This window comes from Alligator sinensis, unplaced genomic scaffold (assembly GCF_000455745.1).
Source record: "Alligator sinensis unplaced genomic scaffold, ASM45574v1 scaffold145_2, whole genome shotgun sequence".
NCBI lineage: Eukaryota > Metazoa > Chordata > Crocodylia > Alligatoridae > Alligator > Alligator sinensis.
Window position 1 is genome coordinate 2,585,958 of NW_005841954.1, and position 15,837 is coordinate 2,601,794.

The 15,837-nt window shown below is 40.9% G+C and overlaps 1 protein-coding gene across 11 annotated transcripts in view; it reads right to left on the bottom strand.

Moving 5' to 3' along the window:
* Window positions 1-6: 6 nt before the first annotated feature.
* SIM1 (SIM bHLH transcription factor 1) overlaps window positions 7-15,837 on the bottom strand; it is a 67,119-nt gene continuing 51,288 nt past the window's right edge. For all 11 annotated transcript variants that reach the window (XM_025200072.1, XM_006020462.2, XM_025200071.1 and 8 more), the window contains 2 exons: window positions 10,454-10,859; window positions 7-2,089 (listed from right to left, as the gene is read on the bottom strand). In XM_025200072.1, the coding sequence (XP_025055857.1) occupies window positions 1,359-2,089; window positions 10,454-10,859 (1,137 nt within the window). In that variant the 3' untranslated portion in view covers window positions 7-1,358. The remainder of the gene's footprint in view (window positions 2,090-10,453; window positions 10,860-15,837) is intronic.

Below are 15,837 nucleotides of genomic sequence, written 5' to 3' on the forward strand. Positions count from 1 at the left end.
CTCTTCCCACCTGCTGCTGCTGCAGGTGGGCAGAGCAGGGCAGGAGCAGCCCTAAACTGCCTGGCTTCCTCAGGCATCAACCCCATGCTGGCAGAGGGTATACAGGGCTGATCCTGATTCTGCAGGGCAGGGGAGAGCCATACCAGTTGCCAGGCAACTGCTTCCCAGCTATGTGGTAGTCAGCCAGGATCCTAGTTTTCTCTGATAAAAAAATCCCCAATTCTCACCTATATATATATATTAGTCGTGTTTCGTTTTAAGCATGGAAAAATGTGTATTTTGGGTTACTTTTTTAAACCAAAAATTAGGGATTTTTTTTAATGGGAGAAAACCAGGATTCCTGGTGATCAGTATCCATCCCATCTGATGGGATTGAGATGTGTCTACTAACTTACCCCCAGTACCCATCCCGTCCCAATCTCCATGTGGCCTGGAGGCAGCTGCCCAGCAGCTGGGACAGCTCTCCCAGTCACACTGAGATGAAGACAGGTCCCAAACTCCAAGCAACTGAGAGGCAGCATCCTGCTGAGCCAGGACAGCTCTCTCCATCTCCTGTGGCCCCCTGCTGCCTAGGCTGACTGAGAGCAATTTGCTTCCAGTCAGCATCTACATGTGTGCTTCGGTGCATCAGTTTAATGCACTAATTTCTAGTATCTGTATGTACAGGTACTAGAAAACAGCACATTAGACAAAAATACCACATGGTAAGTGCTGTGCACATGTAGACGCTGATGCTTTAGTATGTATTAAATTAGTCAGTGGGTGCGTTTACATGTGCAATTTATACAACTGAAATATACTGCATCTCAAATTGAACCAGAGTAAACTAATCCCTATGTCACTGTCTACATGTGCATTTAAGCTCAGTAAAATACTGTGCTACCAGATACCACTTGTATCTGATGGGACAATCTGGCAGCACAGTAAGTTAGTCTACTGCACCCTAACTGCCACTCACATGTACATGTAGACGGTGATGCTTTACTGTGCAGCAAATTAATCTGCTGTACAGTAAAGCATCTTGTCCAGATGAGCCCAGGGTGCATAAACTGCTCAACTGGTCTACCAAAAGTCTGCTTAGCCAGCCCAGCCCAAGCCTTTCCCAGCTTTTCTATATAATATGACAGCCACATTGTATTTAGTTGTATTCACTATAACCCTAATGCCAGTGCATTATTTTTAAATGAACACATCTACTAACTTTTCCCCAGTACTTTAGGTATTTTCTCTAGTGCATTGTGGTATATCAAATGCTGGTAACCAGGGCCTTAAAACATATATATCTTCCAATTACATTTCAAAGGGGGTTTTTTGTTTTGTTTTGTTTTTTAAAGAACAAAATATATTAGAAAAAAATGTCAGCTTCCATTGGTTATTATAACAGAGGTCCCCTTGTGTCCCTGTGCTGGATCTTGCTGCATCCTTAAATGAGAAGTCACATCAAAGTGTGATCCATTACAGCCCAAGGAATAGTTTCTAATAGTTTCACTGTCATATAGATGTTCAAGAGCATATCCAGTTAACGTATAAGCATGCTTATCAAAGTACTGCCTGTGTGGGCTGTAATAGGTTGGAGAAGCTGCTGGATGGTCTCCTGTGGTTTGATGTGGGGACATGTCTGAATGCAGATAGTCTTTAGCTAGTATCAAACTGGACTTTGAAATTCGGTCAGAATTTGGGCTGCTTATTCTAGACAGTGTCGTAGGACTGTTGTCGTAGTCATTTTCATGTGGGCTCATAATCTTCCCGTCTCGTTGTTGAATGTGTTCACATGGAGAGGTGTTGGCAACTGTAGGAACATGACAGACATCGCCTGTCAACTGCTGCTGCTGGTAGTTAGCAAAGCAAAGGGAGTGTTTTTTCCCTGCTCCGTTAAGAGAGACCAATGGATCAGGAGTTGTTTTCCGTAGCTGTAGCCTGTTTTCTTCCTCCTTAATCATTTGCTGAGTAGCTCTTATTAGAGTTTCAATTTTGCTGGGCTCATGTGGGCTATTCTGATACTGTTCAGGACGATATCGGTCTCCTGATTCACTAGCAGAGCCTGGATCAGGTGAACTAACAACACTATCCTCATCCCAGTGTCCTCTCCCTAGAAAACAGATAAAGGGGACAAGTAGTCAGGTTTGGTTTGTACACAGTTTGTCTCAAAGGAAAGTAAACAACCATGATAGCATGTAATGACTGACTGTATTGGTAGTAGGTTGAGTTAATATTTATATACAAGAGCAACTGGAAGCCAAACTAAAGTCAGTCTCTGACCATGAATGCTTAAACACTGAAAACAAAAGAAGTATGTTCATGATACACGTGGAGAACTGAGGCAGAGATTAGGGCTAAATTTTATTTAATTTTTACATGCCTAAGTAGCAGTCAGTAACTACATGACTGCATTTTTTTGTCCCTGTGCACAGTATAGATTCCCTGTAGCTGTGCTCACCTTGCATTTCCCTTCTGAGCATGTATCTCAGTAGGCTGAGTGTTGCATAAGTACCAGGCACAACAGAATCACCCAGGCACATTCACAATACCAGGTAATCTTAAAATTTTAGTTGCAGGGACAATACTAATAGAAGATATTTGACATTGGAGGAAGAGGATCCCTTTTCACCCTTTCACCTCCAAATCCCTTTTGGATTCACCTCCAAATTCAATAGCTTAGACATACTTCTCCAGGGAGCATGGGGCCTGGGCTCCCTCACCATGAAAAAGTACTGTAACCATCAGGGTATGGTTTCCTTTGAAACTGGCCCAATAGTCAATCAATAGAGGAAGATATGTTGGGCAAGGAGCTGGAGAGCAAAGTAGAAGGATAACTCAGTGAGATGGATGCTGCCCTGGAAAAAAAAGAGAGTCCAGGGCTGAGGCAGAAATTATTCCCACTTGCTTATTCATTTTCCTAAATTCGAGGTGCCATGGGTCAGCTTCAAGAGAACAATGCTCTGGGCAGTGTCTAGAGTTAAGGCCTGGTGGTTACAGTACTTCTATAATGGGAAGTGGTACATGCAGGTTCCACCCTTCTTTGGATGAGAGGAGTTAGAAGATGGGGCTATCCTCAGAAGCATTATAGTGCAGCTGAATGTTTGGAAAAGCAGAAATTCACAGAAGCAATGGCATCTTCCAGTTGCTAATGTAGTTGTAGGGATGGCTCTTATTTTTTCAACTCCCTGCCAAGTAGGTGACCAGGTCTCCTGCTTCAGTCACCCCATTTTAGTTAAGCCACTGGTACCCTCTTCCTCCTCTGGCATCAATCAGCTTCTGGTTTCCCACTCCCTGGGTTAGTGCCCTAGTCACAAAAAGGTGGAGAGCTGCCCTCCTCCTCTATTTTGCTTCCACATGGTATGCATGTAGAGAGATCCTATTCTGCCACAGATGGAAATAGAATCTAAACTGTTTAAGTGCCAAAAATTGCAATTACATGGCTATGTAAATGCCACTTAGGCATATAATGGTGAAATAGGATTTAGGCATAAGTGCCCAAGATCACAAAAGATTGTGTCAGAGCTACAGATAATCAGTGATGGTCAGTAATTGGCCCAAATCAATAATTTGGGCATGTGATTTTGCACCTAAAACAAATTATAAGCATGGTTGGAAGCACTTAGATAGCTAGGTACTTTTTGTGCCCATAAAAACAGAGTCAAATGGTGATTAGCTGAACATCAGGCCCATAAAGTGTCAGAAGTATAGGTTATTAGATAATTCCTTATATCTTAAAGGTCAGAAGAGGTTAATAAGACAAGTATATAATAAATCAAGAGACTAGATTTTGTAGCCTTGTCATCACATATACATGTTTTCTGTCAATAAGAAATGGAACAAAATATGCCTTCATGTTCACTGACTGGCAACTATAGGGAAATGAGTTTTGTATGTGCATAAATATCTGCTGTCCAAAATCTCTAAAATAGAAAATTTCAACCATGCTAACCTGAAATTACCTGTCTTTTGGTAATAAGGCCCACAGATCTGTAAGAGGAGGTGTTCAGCTCACATGCAGCTGAGACAGAACCAGACCCATGAGTCACTTGTAAAAGGAGAGTAACCCTATCCCTGAAGAGCCTAACAGTTGAAAAATATTTCAACTATAAGGAGACAATGCAGTTATGGACTTCATAAAATCTTGCTAATATTCATGCCTATGACAAAATATGAGACAGCTTTTTTTACAAGTTACTGAATGCCATTTTGCCACAGCCCACACAAAAGATATTGTCTAGTGGGAAGGGGAGGTTTGGCGGATATTGTTACGTGAAGAAAGAAAATGTGGTAAATGTGTACATTTTTGTATTCTTCATTGCATTAACGTCCACATACTTGTAGCAGTATGGGCATGACTACACAAGATACTTTACAGCATAGCAGACTAATTTGCTGTGCAGTAAAGAGTCACTATCTACATGTGCATGGCAACTAGGATACAGTAGACTAATTTACTGTGCTGCCAGACAGTCCTGTAAGACATAAGTGGTATCCAGCAGCGCGGTAAATTACTGCTCTTAAATGTACATGTAGACAGTGACATTAAATTAGTTTACTCTGGCTCAAATTGTGCTAGAGTATATTCCATCACATTAACTGTACACAGAGATGTACTCTATGATATTATCACCAGAGTGTTTCCAGAACAGGTGATAAAATTAATGACTATAGGCAAATTCTATATACATGCTATACATCTGGACTCTGGATTGCTGTGTATATCTGAAGTGCTCTACTGTAGAGTACTTTCTGCTGATGGCAACATCAGTAACTCTATAGCAGTTGCATAGTATCTGAGCACCACACAAATATGTATTTATTCTTAGTGTACATTTCAGAGACACAGAGTTATTTATTTATGCAGTAGCTCCTATGGGCCCCAGTCATGATTAGCCCTCCATTTTGTTGGCCACTGTACAAATATGAAATATAAGGTAGTCCTTTCCCAAAGATTTTAGCATTTTGCGGATAAGGATCTGAGATAAAAAGAGACTATAAACCAGATTACTTTTGCTCATACTGAATAGCTTGTTACTTCACAAAGAGTCCAGCTTACTCCAGAGGGACACTCATAGAAACAGGACCAATTCAAAATGAATAAGGGCGTCAGAATCTGGAAATGATTATTTGTGTAACTGTTAATCTTTAAGAGGGTTGCACAAGAGGGTGCTCAATCACACAAAGAGTCTGCCCTTGACAAAAGCAGCTTCGCTTCTCCCTTATTCCTACTGGCTGGTTCAGAAAGGTCTTGGTGAATGTATTGTCTTTCATGGTCAATATATGTCCATGTTTGTAAAGGGAAAAATTGGTTAAAGTACATTTAAAAAATGGTCTAAGCTCTGTATCTTGTCCCAGAATCAACTTCCTGATTTCTTTGGGATCCCAAATAAACACCCTGTATATCCAAGATGGCATCATCATGGCTTTTTTGTCAGATTCATGAACTAGGAAATTATTTTCACTGACGGTGGGATAGTAAGGTGGTAGAAACTGAAGACAATTCTGGAGGAGCTTCATGTAGGTGCCAAGGTCCACTGCAGTGCATCTCTAAGAAACATGAATGATTATTCTATAGCCTCTATAGAACTGCTGACTTCCTGTATGCCTGTTTGTGCTTTGCCCTGCTACTACAAGAACATCACCCCAGCTCCACTCCCAGATGCATAATGGGACATTCTGAGGCACTGTCTCACATCACCGACTTATCCTTTTCTAAAATCTGAACTGTACTAGAGGTATCCAATCTCATGCTTCATCTATATTAGACTCTAAGGAAGATAGACATTGTTCCTTCTTGTCTGTTGTTCCACCACTAGAACTATTCTTTTTGTAGTACTGTGCATAATATCCCAAAGGAAGCATTGGAATCCATGTTTCACTGTGTCCTTGAAAATAAAAAAAAAAAAATGAGTTCACTTTGTGAGGAAACAACCATTTTGATTTAGACCTTTGGTCCTATTTGTTTAATCTTTCTTGGCTTTGAGACTCATTCTTCTTAATTGACATCCTGCAGGGCTTAACGGAGACAGATATATGATTCCAGTTTAGATCCTTCTGGGAAATATTTTGTGCTCTTTTCTGAGGTGATGAAAAAAATGAAACAAATGCTCAGCACTCAACAGTGGTACTTGTTAATACAGACTCAGGTGGTTCAGGGGAACTTCTCTCTGCATCCCTTAATACTCTGGTCTTCTAAACCTTGTCTGCAAGGTGAAACATGAGGAGTCGCCACTTGCTGTGGGCTAGATTCCATTCCATCTATTAGATGTCTAAGTGGACTTAGGTACCTACATTATGATTCTGTTCTACCCTGTTCAAGCCCCTGAAAATCCATGAATGTATCTACTTTTGTAACATGCTATCATCTTATCCTTAGGACTAAATCACAAAAAAAAGCAGTGAGGAGTTGAAGGAGGATGTATCCACTTTTTAATTATTTTTCAGTGACTTGATCAGAATAGAATAGAATGGAATAGAACGAATCACACATATGGCAGGGCCAAACACAAGCTTAGAGCAGTTCAAAAGGGGACAGGGAACCACTGCTCAGGATCATGGCAGTTGCATGCTTTAACTGTTACTTGTGCATGAAACTTGCAATACAAATGTAGCAAAACTGCTCCAATTTTAACCTTGTTCATCCGGGGTCATGTTGGCATGATTTAGTTCAGTTGTGTCACTATGGATACCTAACAGTTGCTGTGTGTTCCCAAGAAGCAGCTCTCCTTTCCTTTTGAAGCCACACCAAGTGCATGTTGTCCATACTCCTTACGCACCTAGAGTCCACTTACATGCCTGATAAGTGAAATGTCTCTAGCACAAGGACCCTAATGGATGCTTTCATGTTGAGGGGCAGGAAGGTTCCGATTGAAAAGTTCAATGAGGAGTAAGGAGCATACTAATTTTGCCTTTCCCTCCTCCTGGTTTTGTCTTCTGTTATTTCTTTGCACATGGGTGACAAGAAGATGTAGCCAATAAATTACATTTCAAACGGCACATCTACACAAGATGCTACTGTGCATTAGTACTTGTATTAGTAAGTACTTGTATTAGCACTTTATTATGTGCATTAGCAAGTACTAAATAAATGTGCAGTAACTGGAGTTACTACACATCGGGGTACTCGTGGTTAGCGCTGGGCTAACTACTGCACAGTTACCTAATCATACTGCGCAGTATTGTATTAGCACTGTCCATGTTGTGACATGCCACTGTGCGGTATTTTTTGGCTACTGCAGTCAGTATCTCATGTAGATGTGCCCAGAGAGAAGGAATAGTGGGCATTTCCTACACAAAGAAGTAGCTCTGGAAGCTACATTCAGGTCTAATCAACCAAATAGAGATTGTTTTGAGAACAAGCAATGGTCTGCACCAGTGTAGCTCAGATCTACTGAGCTCCAACTGTGGAAGCAGAAAGGCGTGGAAGATTTTCGGAAAGTGGGGCATTCCCTTCTGCAGAGTGACTAACAAGTCTGATTCTGCCCCCAGAACTACATACAAGCAGAAGACCCATTGTAATATATCTGTGGAGCTCCATACAATGAAGAATTTAACTACAGCAGCTGTAATAAAAGTTGAACTAGCAAAGAAACCAAAATCAAACTCTATTATTAGTTTTCATTGGTTGTCTTTGATAAAATACACATAAAATACACATTTTATCCCCACATTAAGAACAATAGTGTATACATAAATATTTCTACATAAGACTTAGTATGATCACCAACAATTATAATATGATTATAATTACAATAACCTGGTGTATACCATGTACCTATATATGAATAACATTATATATTATATAACAGGTTATATATATATATGTGTGTGTGTGTGTGTGTGTGTGTGTACACACACACATATATACAGACACATTGTGTATATATACACACACACACACATATACATACACACATATCTTATAACGTTATATATTTTTCTTCTGTAAAACAGTTGAGTAAAATATATTGACTTTTTAGTAATTCAAATATACTTTGTTTTATATACACATACATACATATTATATTATATTATATTATATTATATATAAAAAACAAAGTATATTTGAATTACTAAAAAATCAATATATTTTACTCAACTCTGTTTTACAGAAGAAAAAATTGCAGGCACTTGCATATGATGGAGTAAAGGAACAGAATACTGGAAAGTGCAATACACTGTGGTAAAAAGAAAACGGCAGATTAGTACTGACCAAATTCAATTAAAGGCCTCCTTTCTTCCATCACTATCTTTTAGACCACATTTCCTTGAACTTGATATTTCATTTTTTCTCTCTATTTTGGAATAATTTTATTCTAATTCAAGTGAAATATGCCAATTTGTTCTAAATTTAGAGAGCCAATTCAATTAGCAAATGCAGTAGGCAGAGGTGTAGGGAGCTCCTTCAGCATCCAGGGTAGGCAGGGGAAGGTATGCCCATCACTGTAGCTGGGGAAGGTGGTCTTGGAGGGGGGAGGGATTAGAGGTTGAGCTGAAGGGAAATCTTCCCCTTGCTACTGCTACTACTACAGCAGCATCAGCTTAGGTGGCAGCAGCTGTTTGGTGTAAGCTCTCTGGGAGGTGCCCTCAAGACCCCATTTGCTTCAGATACACCAGTGGGTTCTTGCAGTGCTGTAGCAATGAAGTTTGGTGCCCAGGGCAAACCCCGCAGCAGCAGCCCACCCTCACCCCACACAGATCCAGGAGTTTACTACCCCCCCATGCATGCCCAGGAGTGCATGCAGCAGCAGGAGCTTCCCTTCCCCTATCCCTGCACGCCTCCCCCCACACCCCAAATGAGTTACTCGTGGCTCTGTCCTGCACCCCACCCCAGCTGGGCAGCACCTATTGGCACCCCTTCGCTTCAGCACCCAGTGCAGTCGCCCCACTTACCCCCCCCCCTTTGCTATGGCAGTGGGTTCAGGGCTATGCCTGCTTTGGCAAAGGCTCCCTGCGAGGAAGCACCATTCCATCCACTCTACTTGCCTCCCACCCCACAGATACACCACTGGGGGCAGGACTAAGCCTGCCTGGTTCCTATGGCCAAGCAACACAGGGCTGCCCCTGCTGTGGCAAGGACTTCTGGGGTGGGGAGCTGGGGGTGTGATTCTGGTACCCCCTTTTAGCCAGTGCCTGTGGCTGGTATTCTACTTGCCTCTTCCTCCCTTTCCCCTCCATCCCAGTTGCACAACTGCAGGTAGGCAAACTTATAGCTTGCTTAGGACTGGGGCCCTCAAATGTCATAAATTCTTTAGATAATACTTAGCACTGCAGACCAATTCCTTCCTCAAAAAATGCAATCACTGCTACAACAGGCTATTCCAATCAGTCTACACTTACATGCATCTCACAACATCATGTTAGCCAGTCTTCATATGAAAGCTGTACTGGACAAGCCTCAAAATGTTTGGAAGAACAACTTTATATTCTGTCTATTTGCTGTTCATTCAAACTTTGTGAATTTTATCCAACCCAATTAAATCTGCAAAAAACAAAGTCAGGGATTCTTTTTAATTTTACAACACTTTTTGTCCTTGGTCTGGCTGGAATTTATTGGAGAACAGTCATTCTGGCTGAGGTTTTTTTCTCCTCAGCATAGTTGCTTCTAGTCTAAGACATTAACTGCAGAGTGGGGCAGAAAAGGTTGTCCAAAACTTGTCCAGACTTCAAGCATTATCCATCCTAGGTTTGGTTCCAGGTGTAAATTGGGGTTAGTTCTTATGCAAACTGGTGCACTCACAGAAATAGACTATTTACATTAGGTACACCTCTTACATGTTTGCTGAGATTTAACCTACCATATTTATTTGCATACATTGTGCAAGATTTTTCCCCACTTCCCTGCCATAGCACAGCTTCATCATGGCTAAATAGACTTACCTGCCATAGCACAGCTTCATCATGGCTAAATACTGGCCATATAGAGCAGAGTCCACTCATCAGTATCACTTCTCTCTCCCCTTGCTGCTCAGCCGAAAGCTACTGCCAATTTCACAGCAGCTGTGAGAAGGTTAAACTTCTAGCTGTCGAGCTGCAGGAGTAGGGTGAATAACACTGATGAGTGGGCCTGTCCCTGATCCACGTGGCTGAGAGCCACGCACCGTCCCCAGTAGCCATTCCTACATGCCCATACCTTTGTTCCAGTCTAAAAATCAGCCTCCTCCCTTAAGATACTTCACTGATTTGGGATGGCAATTTTTTGAGAAGAGGATGCATGTGGTATGTGAGTAATAATACAATATGCTTCCAACTTCATTTCAGAACTAAAAAGTTAGAAGCAAATGGCATATTTTACTATATAGATCTGATTATCAAACCCAGATCTGTACTACTGTACAATTTGTACACCCAGACCCAGACACGAGCACACAGATCAGGAGACCTCTCACACACAAACTGGCCACATGGCTTCATGACTTTGAAACTATTGCTTTAGATTTGCTACGGTGCCCAAGAATTGCTTGTTATTTCTTACCATGAATCCTGTGAACTGAAGTTATGTGGGGCATGCTATTCTCATATGCTTCTCTGCTTTCAGGGGATGATTTGGTCAGGGGCAGTGCTGAACGAGAACCCCACCAAGTCTCTCTTCCAGGCTGTGGTGTGCCCAGGAAATATCTACCAGCTTCACATCTGCCACCTTCACAGGCCTGAGTATGGAAATGTCTGTCATCAGTCAACCTAGAATGGTCAAGTGCAAAGCCATAGCAGAGAGCGCTGCGGTCCGAGTACTGTCTATAGGCACAGGAGACATCATGGTGTTGTGAGCTTGGTCTCTCAGCAGGTTCCAGTAATTGTGGAGAAGCAGTATCAGTGAGTGGGCTTCCACCCCACTGGCTCTCATGGTCAGATTCAGATCTTTCTGTATGAAATCCAGAATACTGCAATACAAAATGAAAGGCACTCTCACAGCTGACAGGGCAGACCTCATGAAAATCTAAATCCCATTCCTCCCATTTAAAAGCCACCCGATTCCATCATTTAAGATATGTAAAACCTAGCTCATCAACATCCATATTTAATGCAATATATTTAAATAGGAAAATATTTTATTTATAACTTTGAAAATGAAACTCATGTGCAGTATTGTAGCTCCATTCTTCCACTCAAAAGCAGTTCTAGAAAAGATTGAAATGATACCAATATCTGAAAGACAAAACTGAATTTTGTTCAAAATCCTTTTCATTATCGTTGTTCATGACCACAATGCCTTCCCTATATCTCCCTTACCTGCCTGTTTTATCAGACACCTTCAAATCTTCCTTTCTCCCTATTACAGTAAGTAAAGAAATATCCTGGACACTCAGGTGTTTCAAAACACCATGAGGAAAAACTCCAGGGTGTGGCCAAGTTTTGAAGTGGCAGATCAGAAGGACTTGCCTTTCTGCTTACTGTTTGTTCCTTGAGAGCAAGGAAATCAGCTACTGAAGACAGCTTACTAAAGGAGAAGACTATCTAATAAGAGCAAGAGGGACTGAAACATTTGGGAATAATATTGAAGGATGGTGAAGTATAGTATACAGCACCCTCATGCAACAGAACACAGCCCAAAAAGTATGCACAATTTCTCCATAACTGAATATCAGTATATACACACTGATATTTTTAGAGGAATCTGGAATTCTCATACCCTCTCATTCCCCATAAAAATGCCCAGTAACTTTTCATTTTAATGCAAAGGCCTAATTTTTACCAAAGACAAAACTTTCCATTTCATGAATCTGGGTTGTTGTGAAACTCCTCATAGCAACCAGAATCAATATTTTATACACTAGCCAAAGAATATAGAAGAGTACATCAAAAGTACTGACTATTAGTTTTACTTAGAGAAAGTTAAACCATCTGTACAGTTCCAGTAGTAAAATTGCTTGAGATTTTTATTAACAGAAAGTATCGTAAGTAGGAAATGTCAGTGACTGCATGTAGTCACATTGCAAAGACCTATATATACACATGTGGGAAGGAGCTATGGCTAACATTCTAGTATGGCCATATGTATGCTGAAGTCTTCAGAAATATCAGACACTATTAAGGTTTTGGAGCGAGGTAAGGTGTTAAAAAGCAACAGAGCTTTTAAACAGCCAGTCTAAAAATCTATCCAGCAAAAATCTATCCCATCACAGGATCATAGGAAAGTAGGACTGGAAGGGACCTCACAAGGTCATCTAGTCCAGTCCTCTGCTCAACACAAGAATCACCCTGACTAAATCAACCCAATCAATTACCTCTCTAACCCGCTCTTGAAAATTTCCAGTTTCTCTAGGTAACCTTCTCCAAAGCTTGACCACCCTTATAGTGAAAAAGTTCCTCCTAGTCTCCAACCTAATTTTCCTCTGCTTCAGTTTGAAGCCATTGCTTCTCTTCCTGTCCCCTACAGCCACAGAGAAAAGCCAGCTCCATCCTTTCTGTAATCACCCTTCCGGTATTTGAAGACTGTCATCAACCTCCCCCCGCACCCACCCCATCTTCTCCTTAGAAGACAAAACAATCCTCTCTCTTTCAGCCTTTCTGCATAAATCACACTTTCCAGGCCTCTGTCCACCACTTTCCATACTGTCCACAACCTTCTTGAAGTGTGAGGCCCAAAACTGGATACAGTACTCCGTTTGAAGCCTCATCAATGCTGAACAGAATAGAAAAAAATCACTTGATTTGCAAGCAAAACTCTTTTTAATACAATCCAGTATGCTGTTGACTCTTTTTTGCAACAAGAGCACATTGTAGGCTCATAATCCATTTATGGTCTGATGTAATGCCCAGGTCCTGCAATTCTGGAGCCTAGCCAAGTCATTCACTGATCTTTGTGCATGCAACTATTCTGTCCCAAGTGCAGGATTTTGCCTTTGTTCTCTTGAACCTCATCTGATTGATTGAAGACCACTTCACTAATCTATCCAGGTAACTCTGGATCCTAGTCCTACCTTCGGATTAAACTCAACTCTACCCAACTTCATATCATCCACAAATTTGCTAAGCGGGCACTTGATCTCATTGCCCAAATCATTCATGAAGAGATTAAGCAATACCAGGCCCTGGTCCATAAGGAACCTATGGTTTCTCTGGTCTTACTCTTACTTTTGTCACTTGTAGAATTCCTTTTTATTTCCTTTTATATCCTTTGCAGGCTGCATCTCAAATCATGCCTTGGTCTTGCTAATTTTCTCTCTGCATGCCTGTGTAATATTTGTACTCTTCCCTGGTACTATGAAAAAATTTCCACTTTTTCTAGAATCTTTTTTGAATTTCAACTCATTGAAGAGATGGCTGTCTAACCAGGCTGGTCTCCTGTTGGATTTCCCATTCTTCTGTCATACCAGTTTAGCTTGCTATTGTGCCCTTACGGGAACCTCCTTGAAGTACAGCCAGCTCTCCTGGACCCCTTTGCCCCCACCCCAGCTTGTCTCCCAAGAGATCTGGCCCACTAGTTCCCCAAGTTTGTCAGTCTGCTTTTCTGAAGACCAGTGTCCTTATTCTGCTGCTCTCCTTCCTCCCTTCCTTTCTTTAGGTTCTTGAACTCTTATCATTTCATGGTCACTGTCACCCAAATTATTTTCTATCTTCAAACTCCCAACCAAATTCTCCCTATTTGTGAGCAGTAAGTCAAGAAGAGCTTCCCCCTAGTTAGCCTCTCTACCATCTGTACCAGAAAGTTATCCCCAACACACTCCAATATTTTACTGGACTGTTTGTACACTACTTTGTTTACTTTCCAGAAGATATCTCAATAATTACACTCCTGTGATTTGGAAGCTTCTATCAGGTCTTTAAAAAAGAAGACCTTGTCCACCTCCTCCTCCTGGTTTGGAGGCCCAAAACAGACACCCACCATGACCTCTCCTCTGATGCTCTCCCATGTGGTGTTTCCCCAGGGGCTTTCAACAGGCCTGCCTTCCACTTCATACTGTATCTCAGAACACATATAGAATGAATTTATATATATGGCATGGCAACACCTCCTTTTTCCCTGCCTATCCTTCTTGAACAAAGTACACTCATCCATGACCATACTGCAGTCCCAGTTGCATCATAATTCTGTGCTTATACTAGGACCTCCAGTTCTTCCTTTTAGTTTCCCATACTTCTTGCATTAGTATATAAACATTTCAGGTATTTAACTGACTGTCCTATCCTCTCCCTGAGAACATTTCTAAGAATTCCATTATTATTTCCCCTTAGTAATTTTTTATTCAGGGTCTTTATTTATGTCTGGGCTTTTTTCTCCATCCCCCAATGAACCTAATTTAAAGCCCTCCTCATTAGGTTAGAGAGCCTGTATGCAGAGACACTATTCCTTCTCTTTGGCAGAAGGCACAGAGCAGGCACAGGAGAAGGCAATTTGAATACAATTATTGATTTTTACCATGGTAGTAATCAGTGCCTGGGAAAATAGGGGCAATCACCCCAGACACCAATTTGTGGGATGGGGGTGGGGGAGTGAGGATTGCAAAAAACAAGGGCTGCTGCCAGCAGCTGCACCTTCACAATCGCAGTGGCAGTAAGTCCTCACTTCCACTTTGCCCTGGGCTCCTGGCCACATCCCTACACTGCTGGCTATGAGACCCAAACAAGATGAAGCATCTTTCTACTGAGTGCTGCTGTCACATCCGAGATGCCCTGCTCTGCATTTCTCAATGAGAGAAACGGAGGCCCTGTCACACCACAGATATACAGTAAGATGTTCAAGCCCCTCATTCTCAGTGCTGAACAGCCAAGTGGGCTATGAGATCATATGAGATCAGTACCCCCAAGTAACTCTACCTAGGCCCTTGCTCTGTATTCACCACTATGTGAAGCTAATTTAACTGACAACCACACTTCAATTAGCTGGAAATTTTAGTTAGCCACTGTACTCTGTGACAAACTAGAATGCAAATTCTTCTACTGTGTTACTTAGTATACAGACATCCTCAGACTTCTTTAACAAGGGCATTTTCACTAGTCCTGATTAATTTTTTTGTAAATCAAAATTTATTAATGAAAAGGCTTTCAAACCAAAATAAGAGTTTTCTGGGGAAACTTTCATTTTGGCCCAAAAATTATAGGAGTTTTTTTTCCAATAGAAAGCTGGAAATAAAAATGAAATTAGTACATTTTTTTTAGTAACACAATTTATTTTAAGTTCAGATTTTATTTTTCAATAACTGGATTATTTACCAAAGGTTGGATATATTTACCGAAACTGAAACTTTTTACCAAAAGCAACTTGACATGTCAATGTTCCAACACACACACACACACACAAAAATCACTATTTTATTATTATTTTTAATTTCCCATGAAAACATATTTTGTATTAAAGCTGGCCAGAAATCTTACATCAGAGTAATTTTCTAGTGGGTAATGCAGTTTCTGCAAAACAAAACTTTTCTGTGGGAAGTAGAGGCATTAAGAATAAAAGCTATAATTCCCATGAGACAATGTAGTGTAAAGAGCATGTTTAATATTGAAGCATTTCAAATACATTTTTTTCAAAATTTTAATTTCAGAGGGAACAAATGGAAATTTCAACTTTTGTCACATGCTGCAACAACAAAAATGCTGAAATGATTGAATTCCCCACAGGATGGAACTTCTGAATTTCACTTAGCTCTCACTGGCATTTTTCTACTAGCTTTAACTACTACATTGCTCTTAGCATGGAAATATTTTCTGTCCTTGATTTTGGGTCCATTTGATTTCTTTTATTGGGAACTTCTTATGACTACAAAAGTTTCCACAGTTGATACTCTTGGACCAAATTACAAAGGATTTAGTTCAGTAGGCCTCTCGCATTTGGCTTACAGAATAGGAAACCATTCCAAAGAGTATATGTTCCATGTAACAGAAATTTACCATGCAATGAGCATATAACCATGTAAC